Source organism: Panicum virgatum, chromosome 7K (genome assembly GCF_016808335.1).
Source record: "Panicum virgatum strain AP13 chromosome 7K, P.virgatum_v5, whole genome shotgun sequence".
Taxonomy (NCBI): Eukaryota; Viridiplantae; Streptophyta; class Magnoliopsida; order Poales; family Poaceae; genus Panicum; species Panicum virgatum.
In genome coordinates, this window is record NC_053142.1 from 31,906,806 (window position 1) to 31,918,227 (window position 11,422).

General features: G+C 46.2%; 1 protein-coding gene across 1 annotated transcript; it reads left to right on the top strand.

The window, feature by feature from the left end:
- Positions 1 to 7,136: 7,136 nt before the first annotated feature.
- Positions 7,137 to 8,798, top strand: LOC120640975 (peroxidase 72-like). The gene is made up of 3 exons (XM_039916920.1): positions 7,137 to 7,812; positions 7,897 to 8,062; positions 8,141 to 8,798. The coding sequence occupies exons 1-3, from the start codon at positions 7,372 to 7,374 to the stop codon at positions 8,551 to 8,553; spliced, it is 1,020 nt and encodes a 339-aa protein (XP_039772854.1). The 5' UTR covers positions 7,137 to 7,371; the 3' UTR covers positions 8,554 to 8,798.
- The last annotated feature ends 2,624 nt before the right edge of the window (positions 8,799 to 11,422 follow it).

Consider the following 11,422-nt stretch of genomic DNA (forward strand, 5'->3'; position numbering starts at 1 on the left):
ATAGTTCTTCATTGATGATTCTTGTGAATAGAGTTGTATCCACCCTTCCAATCTTAAAGCCCTTATTGAGGAGGAAATCACGAAGGCGTTCATACCAAGCTCGAGGTGCTTGCTTGAGCCCGTAGAATACCTTGTTCAACCTATAAACATGATTAGGATATCTAGGGTCTTCAAACCCTGGAGGTTGTTCAACAAACACCAACTCATTGATGAAGCCATTTAAGAAGGCACTCTTCACATCCATTTGAAAGAGTTTCATGTTGTGATGTGAAGCGTACGCTAAAAGGATACGAATGGCTTCAAGTCTTGCAACGGGAGCAAATGATTCACCAAAATCTAGCCCTTCAACTTGTGCAAAGCCTTTAGCCACAAGTCTTGCCTTGTTGCGAACCACCACACCATGCTCATCTTGTTTGTTGCGGAAGACCCACTCGGTGCCAATGATATTTTTGTCTTGAAGACGTTCTTCAAGTACCCAAACTTCATTGCGAGTGAAGTTGTTGAGCTCTTCTTGCATGGCCATCACGCAATCCGGGTCCTCAAGAGCTTCATCTACATTTGTGGGTTCCAAGCAAAAAACAAACGAGTAATGTTTACAAAAAGAGGCATATTGACGTCTATGAGTTCTTACTCCACCGGAGGGATCTCCCATGACCAAGTCAATAGGATGGTTTCTTGTAGTTCTTGTTTGCCTTTCTTGTGGTTGTGGTGATGATGCTTGTAGTGGTTCGACATCTTGGGCTTGCTCTTGAGCTTATTCACTTGTGATGTGTGTGTCATGAAATGGAAGTTGATCTTCAACCACTTGTTCACCTTGGATGTCTTGAGGAGAATTGAAGCATCACCTTCTTCATTGGATGACTCATAATTATATTATCTTCATCAACCTTGGAGTCATCCTTGCAAGTTGCTTCAACTTGAATGGATGGAGTAGGAAGTTCCTCATCCTCCTCTTTTGGCTTGACTTGTCCAAGGGCTATGTTCTTCATGACTTCCCATAGTGGTTCATCACCTATATCATCACAAGAGAAACCTTCTCCTTGGGAGCCATTAGTTTCATCAAACTCCACATCACAAGTTTTTTCAATCATGCGAGTGACATTATTGAATACTCGATATGCTTTGGAGTTGGATGAGTAACCAACAAGAAAACCAACATCACATCTACTTTCAAACTTGCCTAGATGCTTCTGTTTTTTGAAGATATAGTACTTACAACCGAAGACCCGAAAATAGGAGATGTTGGGCTTCCTCCCAATGAGAAGCTCATAGGGTGTCTTGTTCAAGAGGCAGTGGAGATATACCCGATTGGATGCATGACATGCGGTATTGATAGCTTCCACCCAAAACCTTTCTGAGATGCCGTAATCATCCAACATTGCTCTTGCAAGAGTGATCAAGGTCTTGTTCTTTCTCTCAACCACTCCATTTTGTTGAGCTGTGTATGTTGATGAGAACTCATGCTTGATGCCGATTTCATTGCAAAACTCCTCAACTTGAGTATTCTGGAACTCCGTTTCGTTGTCACTACGGACTTTTACAACACTTGACTCAAATTCATTTTGAGCTTGCTTGACAAAGGTCATGAAAATTCCCGCCTTCGTGCTCTTGTCTTCTAAAAAGAAAGTCCAAGCATATCTAGAATAGTCATCGACAATAACAAGGCAATAGAGATTACCGCCAAGACTCTTGTAGGTGATTGGTCCAAAGAGATCCATGTGTAGTAGCTCCAAGCATCTTGATGTTGACACATAAGCTTTCATGGGATGATGTGATGCGAATTACTTCCCAGCTTGACAAGCACTACACAATTTGTTTTTGTCAAATAATACATCCTTCACACCAACCACCATACCTCGTTTGAAAACCTTCTTGAGCTGGCTCATTCCAATATGAGCAATACGGCGATGTCAAAACCAACCCATGGATGTCTTGGAGAAAAGACATGTTGCCAAGCTTGCTTCATTTGAAGAGAAATCAACAAGATAAGTATTGCCATGCCGGAATCCATTGAAGATAAGGCTTTGGTCCTCCTTGCTAGTTACAACAACATCTCTATCACTAAAAGTGCAAATTAGTCCTAAATCACAAAGTTAAGCAATAGAGAGCAAATTAAAGCTAAGAGAATCAACAAGTAAAATATTAGAGATAGAAAGATCCTTGATTATTGCTACCTTACTCAAACCTACCATTTTTTCTTTTGAGTTGTCACCGAAGGTGACTTGTTCATGATCGCCCACATCTTTATCTAGTGAGGTGAATATCTTTACATAGCCGGTCATGTGTTGTGTATATCCGCTATAAAGAACCCAATATTTTCCACATGTTTTATAGTTCACCTACACACAAATGAATCATTTTTGAGGTTTGGGAACCCAAGCAACTTTGGGTCCTTTAATATGAGTTACTAAAGCTTTAGGAACCCATATTTGGCGTGGAAGCTTTCCTTTTCTTGAGTGCCAATGAACTTCGCCTTGACCTTGCCATTTTTGAGCTTGCTCAACAAGAAGTGATGGTCATTGAATTTAGACATATAGTAAGAAGGCAAAGTGGGAGGAGGGCGAGTAGGAATTGGACACTCCCTTGTGTGATGCCCAACTTCTTGACAATGTTGGCAATAGGATCCCACTTCCTTGTTGAAGCAACCTTTGAGCTCCAGAGACATGGGACAGTTCTCCGGCGGCTTGGAAAAGGTTCCAAGTCCATTTGTCCCAAAGTGCCTTGCGTTGTGCAAGAGAATTTCTTTGTGCAAGTATTCTCCCATTGTCACATTGAACATGCACTTGGTCATACTTTGAAGCTTCTACTCTAACTCTTTCTCCCTATCATGGTTAGTCTTTGAAGAACTAGGAGAATCTTTAAGACAAGTAATTGAGTAAAGTGACTCCACAAGATCTTCACAAGAAGAAGATGCATTGACTTTGATGATTTTGGTCTTTGCTATTTCTAGCTCATCATCAATGGCATCAAAAGCAAATTCAAGCTCTTGGTATTTTGAGTTTAAGCTAGCATAATCAAATTTAAGTTTCTTGTTGCATGATTCAACAGACTTATTGAGCACAACTACTTCATCATGTTTAAGAATTAATTTATTGTGCTTAGCAAGTAACTTGTCATGCTCCTCTCTAAGTTGTTTGCTAGAAACAATACATGTTTCATGAGTCTCAACTACCTCATTGTGTCTAGCAAGCAACTCTTCATGTGAGGCCTTAAGCTTGATATGTAAACTTTCAAGAGTTGAATTTTGACTTATACTTCTTGATCACATCATTGTATTCCTCTAGAATCGACTTTAACTCATTAGGTGATAAGTCATTTTCACTTTCATCACCAGAAGAAGAGTCATTGTCGCTCACCTTGGAGTTACCTCTTGTCATGAGACACATGGGTGGTGGAGGTAGATGTGATTCATCACCATGAATGGCAATCCCCACGACGATTTTCTTGTCATCATCATCGCTTGAGGTTTCACCATCGGTGATCTACTCTCCAAGGAAGGCCTTGTTTCTTTCTTTTCCCTTGAAGAACTTCTTCTTCTTGTGATCTTTATTTTCATAATTCTTCTTGTGCTTATATCGATAGTCATTATCTTCTTGCTTCTTGTTGAGCTTGGATGGTTCGGGACAATCATAAGAGAGATGACCATATTTTCCACAATTGTAGCATATCTTCTTGGCTTCATCTTTATTTTTCTGGGCACGAAATTTATTTTTTTTGGGATCATAGTTGTACCCTTTCTTGTTCAACATTGACATCATTTTGGTGGTCTTCCTCATGAGAAAGGCAAGCTCCATATCTCCATCCTCATCTTCATCATTTTCTTCAATGCTAGCTTCATCATCACTTGAGCTTGATGGAGGAGCCTTGCACTTGTTCTTCTTCCTTGACTTGTGATCACTCTTAGCCTTGAGCGCAATATCTTTCTTGGCTTGCGGAGGATCAACTTCTCCCAAAAGGAACATCTCATGTGACCGAATTTTCCCAACAACATCACTCACTTCAAGTGTTGCAAGATCTTTCTCATAGAGCAATGAAGTGACAATGTTGTATTTGGGCTTGTGAAGTGAATGTAGAATCTTTTGGACGATGTCGCTGTTGGACAAAGGAGAAATTTCAAGTGCATTAATATCCTCAACAAGTACATTCAATCTAGCATACATTTGTTCAACCAATTCATTTGGAAGCATTTTGAATTCATTGAGTTTTTCCTTAAGCACTTAGTATTTTTCCTCACGAAGTTTCTTAGACCCAACATGAATGGTCTCAAGCTCTTCCCAAATATCATGAGCAGTCTTTTTGCTGTGAACACGAGCAAAAATCTCCTCACTAATAGCATCAAACAAAGTATTTTTTGCTCTAGCATTCCACTTAAGTTGATCCTCACTCCAGCATCAAACAAAGTATTTTTAGCTCTAACATTCCACTTAAGTTGATCCTCACTCCATTCACCAACAACAGCATTCTCGGTGACCTCCCAAGCGATAGTATTAAGAGCCTCAAGATAACCCGCCATGCGAGCTTTCCAATAGCTATAGTTTCTCCCATCGAGTTTGGGTGGTCCACTACTCCCCAGGGCCATTCCCTAGGTTGTTAAGCCTACAAAAAGAGAGCCAAAGCTCTGATACCAATTGAAAGGATCGTGTCCCAAGAAAGGGGTTTGAATTGGGACTTTTTCAAAAACTACCAAGTCCTTAGTCTAGCACTAGTATTGCCCAATCTACAAGGATGAACCCTATCAACTAGAGCACACTAACATGAGATTCTTAGGTGAGTAAACACACTAACATGCTCATTATACCTAGTTGAAAACACACTAACGAGAGAGAACCTAGATAAAGGAGCACACTAGCATTTAAGAAAAACTAGTCAACAAACAAGCTAGAGAAACAAGAACAAGATCAACACACAAATGAATGCATAAAAGTCAAGAGAAGGGACACGAGACAACCGAATTTTTTCCCGTGATATCGAGGAGTTAACGCTCCCCTCTAGTCCACGTTGAAGCACCCACCAAGGGTTAAGCTTCCTTGCCTCACGAAGGGCAAGTTTCCACTAAGAATGCTCCTTCTCCATCTCCGGAACGGCGAGTTTCAAATCGTGTACAACATCTTCTTCTTGGGGCTCCCACAATCTCTAAGAGCTCATCAAGAACCTCCCGATCACCAAGACCGTCTAGGTACCGTCAAACACCAAGAGTAACAAGCTCTCAAGTCTTCACTTGACCCTCACTAAGATGGCCCAGAACTCAAGCACACTTGCTACACTCAAATGGTTGATTTCTTCAAGTTTGGAACAATTTCAAGCTCTAGATCTTTATCTCATGGCTCAAAGCAGTTTCTCCAATTCTCTTGGGTGGCCTCAGGTATTCAATGTGTCAAAGACGTCATAAATGACCCAGGGGGTCGACTTAAATAGAGTGAAGAGGCCCTCCAAACCGTTGCCAACAACTCTGCAGAAAGTAGAGGGCACATGTTAAACCGATGAGAGGGCATCGGTTAAACTGGTCTCACTGAAGCTGAATAGTAGCCGTTGAAACCCTGACAAAGTAACGGGCTGACGTCATTGCACCGGTGCATCTGACCGAAGGGCGTCGGTTAAACCGGTGCTGAAGAAACTTTGAAACCCAACTTTCTGATCAATAGTATGCGCATTGCACCGATGCCTTCACTTGCGATCATTGGTCCAACCGGTGCTGAAAGGTTTCAGTTGATCCCAAAACAAGAGTTTCTGGAGGATGCACCGGTGTATGTGCCGATGCGGCGTCGGTTAAACCGGTGCTGAAGAGATGCTCTTGTTCTCAAGAAAAAAGAGTTTCTAGAAGATGGTACGATGAATAGACCGATGCATGTTCTTTGAATCGTTGGTTGAACCGGTGCAGTACGAATTCCAGACTTGATTCCTTCTGCTCTGCCACATTAGGACGATGACTAAGCATCGGTGTATCCGCTGCCTTCCGGATGAACCGGTGCTTCATCATCGGTTGAACCGGTGCTTCATCATCGGTTGAACCGGTGCAACTGATGATTCCTGTTTGCTACTGAATTGACTTGGAATTGATTTCTTCTTTGAGTTTTTCTTCTTCCAAGTGATTGTTTTGGTGTCTTTGAGCTTTCTTAGACTGAACTTGAGCAAGTGTGCAAGATTTTAAGGCCAATTCAACTAGGTCAAGCTACTAAACTCAAAAACCCATCTTAATAGTATGGTCAAGAACTAAAAACTATAAAACCTATACTAAATCAAGTGTCTTTCATCACGTTGTGACACTCGATACTAGAAAATGTCCTTGATCTTCATGAATAAGTCCTTGGCACGCATGATTAAGCAAAATTGAGGGGTCATCTTTCACATTTCATTTGCGACATAACCAATAATGCATTTTTATTCAAAACACACATTAGTCACATATGGTCATCATAAATCACCGAAACTTAGCATGAGCATCTATCGGCCTAGATGCTTTCAATAATGGCTTCATTACCAGGTGTCTTACCAAAATCAAATTCTATTACTATCATTCCTTCATTTTAAACCTTCTGACCAGTTGCCACCCAAAATAATGTGAGTCACCTGATTTTTTTTTTGAAGTCCTGAACTCTGATTTTTAAGGTACTTGTTTCGTCTTTAAAGTTTCTGCCATAACTCATCCTCATTAAGCTACTTACTTCGTTCTGAACGTCTCAATTTTCGCTTCACGCCCCTCCTTGCTGGTCTGGTAGGCTGACACAGTATACTCCACTTAGCTAATCTCTTCATCAAAATAGTTGCTTTTAGCATCGGAGAGGGAAAAAAATCATTGCTTTTACCAACGTGGCTTCGAGACTAGTAGCCGAGACTAGTAGCGTCTTCTGCGTCATACGCCGCCGACGTGTGTCGGTCGGCCGTGACGACAAAAGCAAACTCCATTGCCTCTGCAGACTGAGCATGTTGGGAGGTTGTTTAAGCCCAAGCCTTTTAGGTGACAAAGCCAAGCTGATCGATGCTCGCATTATACAAGCGCCGCGTCCCCCTTTGCCTAGTGCTGTCCGTTCTGTACGTGTACCTGAGCCGATGAGCTCAACATGCCCAAGTGCATAGGTTGTACTTACCCTGCCCAAAAGCTCATTGGAGGAGGTGGATCGGAGCTGGAAAGACCAGCCGTTACCGGCTCCCTCGCCCAATCCTCACAACTAATCGGTATAGAAATTGGCTTCACCAGATCATGCTTATCGTTCCGTTCAGTTCATGCGTGGTTACTTTGGTGCTATAAATACGTGATCATCCTCGCATTTCGTCAGATCAGCACGAGCAAAGTAGCTTACTAGCTAGTAGTGGCATCGATCGTTTTGCGAGTGTGATCGAGCAGCAGAGTGATCGGTGAGCTGAGCTGTGGGAATGGCGCGGCGGCGGCAGTGGAGCAGCGGCGGCGTCGCGGCGGCGGCCGTGCTCGGGTTGCTGTCCGTGCTCTGCGCGGGGCACCCGGCGCCGGGCGGGTCCCCGCTGCAGCCGCGCTTCTACGAGCACACGTGCCCGCAGATGCAGGCCATCGTGGGCGCCATCGTGGCGAGGGCGCACGCGGAGGACCCGCGCATGGCGGCGTCCTTGCTGCGGCTGCACTTCCACGACTGCTTCGTGCAGGGGTGCGACGCCTCCGTGCTGCTCGACGCCGACGGCAGCGGCAGGTTCGTCACGGAGAAGCGGTCCAACCCCAACAGGGACTCGCTCCGCGGGTTCGAGGTCATCGACGAGATCAAGGCCGCGGTCGAGCACGCGTGCCCGCGCGTCGTCTCCTGCGCCGACATCGTCGCCGTCGCCGCCAGGGACTCCGTCGTCCTGGTACGGCAGTAACCGGTAACTGCGGCGTTCAGCACCGTTCGTCGTTCTTGACTGAATAATTGCTCCGACGATCGATCGATGCAGACGGGCGGACCCGGCTGGGAGGTGCCGCTGGGGAGGAGGGACTCACTGACGGCGAGCCTGAGCGGCTCCAACAACCTCATCCCCGCTCCCAACGACTCGCTCCGTACCATCATCGGCAAGTTCGCCAACCAAGGCCTCGACGTCGTCGACCTCGTCGCCCTTTCAGGTACAGTACGTGTGCACAACTCTGACATGTCCCTCCGATCGATCCGATGAACTACATGTAATGCTGTCGACGATGCAGGAGGGCACACCATCGGCGACTCCCGGTGCGTGAGCTTCCGGCAGCGGCTGTACGGCCAGAACAACAACGGGCAGGTGGACCGGACGCTGAACCCCGCGTACGCGGCGGAGCTGCGGGGGCGGTGCCCGCGGTCGGGCGGCGACCAGAACCTGTTCGCGCTGGACCCGGCGAGCCAGTTCCGGTTCGACAACCAGTACTACCACAACATCCTCGCCATGAACGGGCTGCTCAGCTCCGACGAGATCCTGCTCACGCAGGGCCGCGAGACCATGGAGCTCGTCCACCGCTTCGCCGCCAACCAGGGGATCTTCTTCGAGCAGTTCGCCAAGTCCATGGTCAAGATGGGCAACATCTCGCCGCTCACGGGCCACGCCGGCGAGATCAGGAACAACTGCAGGAGGGTCAACCACTAAGGACCGGCCGGATCGGAGGAGGGCGTGCGCCTGCCTCGTCATCCGTGGTTGCTCGATCTTGCTTTTCTCTGGGTGCCTCGTGTTTCATTCTTGTTCTACCTTAGGTAAAAAAAAGTGTGCAGAAACTGATTGCCATTTGTGTTTTATTATTGCTCTTCTCGGTTGTTTCTTCACCTGTGTAATTTGCCATTCCTGTACCAAGAAATGATCCAATAAAAAAGTCAATTGTTTGTGTTACTAGCAAAGTGTATGTGCGGCACGCAAGTATTTTTAGGAGAATATATTGTATTAAACACGTTTCAAGCTAGCAGCTGCAGCTTAGTCTGATATGATTCCAAATAATTTGGATACTGACAAATTTTCACTCATTTCATTCACTACTACGAAATGGATGCGTAGGGTGGGTAAAAACCCATTTACAAGGGCGGGCCATCCACCTCTAAAGATCGAATAAAAAAATGGCCGGTAGCTGCTCCCCGCGCCATGGTGTGCCACAATTGCACCTCACACTGCACCGCGGGTCCCGCTTCTGCACCCTGCCGGCGCCACCGGAGGCCGCCGCGCCCACTTCTGCACCCCGCCGGAGGCCGTGGGAGGATGCTTTGCCCGCTTCTGCACCCCACCGGCGCTGCCGTAGGCCGCGAGAGGCCGCCGCGCCCGCGTCCGTGCCGCATGAGGTCGTCGCACCCGCTTTGGCACCCCACTTGCGCCACATAGGCCACCGCACCCGCTTCCGCACCCGGCCGGCACCGCTGAAGGCCGCAGCGTCGCGCCCGTGTCAAACAGAAGAGAGACAGAGGAAAGAAATGTGGGAGGATAAGTGGAGCAACAGAGGAGAGAGATGATGAGATAGAGGAGAGAGATGCTGATATGGAAGAAGTGCCTGCCGATACTATAGGTGCCCGTGCCGCCGCCCACATGAATTTTTCTACACTGCCTCTCACGCAGTTCAAACTTTGTAGGGGTGGGTGATGGGTGTTATTTCTAAAGGCGGGTTATCCCATCACCTGCCCCTAAAAATAACTCATTTTTAGAGGCAGGTGATGGGGCGATCCGCCCCTAAAAATATATTTCTAGAGGCGGGTCAGCTGCTATAGTAACCGTGGTTACATTTTAATTCGCTCCTGAAAAAAATTGAAGCATTGCTACAGATGGTTTTTGTAGTTGTGATTACTAATAACTAATAAAGGAGCAATGTTAGCCAATTATAACTAAAAAAGAAATAATAGTGGAACCTCTTTCTTTTCAGTCTACTTCTGTGCTCTTTCCTGGTTCACCTCTGCTTCTAGTCATATCTCCACCGGTGAAATATGAAGGCTTCGGATAACAACTCTAATTTTATACCAATATTTCTTTGTTGGGCCTTTACACTCCTTTTTCTCAATCATAGTGATACTATGCTTCAAACTGCTTATCTTTTCATATTTCAGGGTTCCATATTCTTGGAGCATTTCTTTTTCGAGCAGTCTCAGTTTATTGTAGCTGCTTGTATTCAGTTTGAAATTGCTCAGTATGCTCTGCAAGTCTCTATTCAAGAACCTTGTCCTTTTCAAAACACATTGTATATAATAGCCAGGTCGGGTATCTCTTCAAGCGCCATCAAGATCTCCATCCTTCTTCTCCAATGGACCGTCAGTACCTACGTGCTGCGGCTCCCTCTAGGTTTAGGAGCAGGCTGCTCGCCGTACCCAGCAACTTCTTCTGCCGCCTACTGTCGCGCGCAGACAGCACTGCTCTCAAGTCTGAAGTGAAACGACCCGGGTTTCCGAAAGAGAACCCGAATCCCTGTATCATCGTGATAGTCCCTGGATCAGTAGTTATCACATACAGAACTCATTTCAGACAGTAAATTAGTTCATACTCACTTAAAAAGGTTCAAACATAGATTTGATTATTACAATATCCAGAGGAATTGTAGTACGAATATTTCTATTACAAGCCCGCTGGGCTAAATCAGAGCAAGCAGAATTCGGAAACGGTAGCTAGAACTCAGGCCATTCTTCATCTTGGACTTCATCACCACAGGCACACTTGAGCGTAGCGCGAACCGTCCTTAGTTTCAATCATACCATCCATCCTCATTGGCGTCAAACACCTGATCGGATCCTGCATCTTGCCAAACTATCCCCAAGGACGGGATAGGTTCATGGCACCATCCGTATGCAAGCTTTAATTGGATGCAAAGGTACAAGTAATAGCCAAAGGATAAGGCTGGGTTTCCTATTCAAGCAGCAAGCAGGTATATAAATATATACTTCTGCCAAACACCTTGACGCGGAACATTCCGGCATCCCGGACTCCCGGTCACTCACACCTTCCGGATCCCATCCCAGGTCGGTGCGAGAACTCCCTCTCCTGCACCTCAACTGCTATCCGAGCAGGAAAGTAGACTAGAGGGAGGTAGAAATCAGGTAACACTAAACTAAATGAAGTAACAGAAGAGTAGGGATGTACATAACCGAGTACGCGGCTATACGTATAGTTTTCACCCTGCAGGGGTTGTACACCTGAACCCACTCGCCATGAAACCAGCTGATCTGTCGACCGACTAACTCCCAGGCACCGAACGAAACTAACCGCTACGGCACCATCCTGTACCCCCGGGTTTGGGGTACATCCTCCCGCAAGAGGTCGCCCCGGGGTTGTGAGGCTCTCCCTTAGCCATTCGAAGTTCCACAAGGCCAGTACCGCTCCAGTACTGAGCCTCCCCCACACGATCTCATCCAACTGACAGGTCTGGTGACGCGCATAGCTAACTTGGACCGGATCCACCCACATAGTGGATAAGTGGCGTGCACGTTAACAAAGTCCTACAAATCATAGTTACCGCATATGTCCTTACGAGCCGGGGCAAGCATCTCCACACGCG

Coding starts and splice junctions, on each gene's coding strand:
- LOC120640975 (XM_039916920.1), top strand. CDS start 7,372: ATGGCGCGGCGGCGGCAGTGGAGCAGCGGCGGCGTCGCGGCGGCGGCC. Junction 7,813..7,896: donor CCAGGGACTCCGTCGTCCTG/GTACGGCAGTAA, acceptor CGATCGATGCAG/ACGGGCGGACCCGGCTGGGA. Junction 8,063..8,140: donor CGACCTCGTCGCCCTTTCAG/GTACAGTACGTG, acceptor TCGACGATGCAG/GAGGGCACACCATCGGCGAC.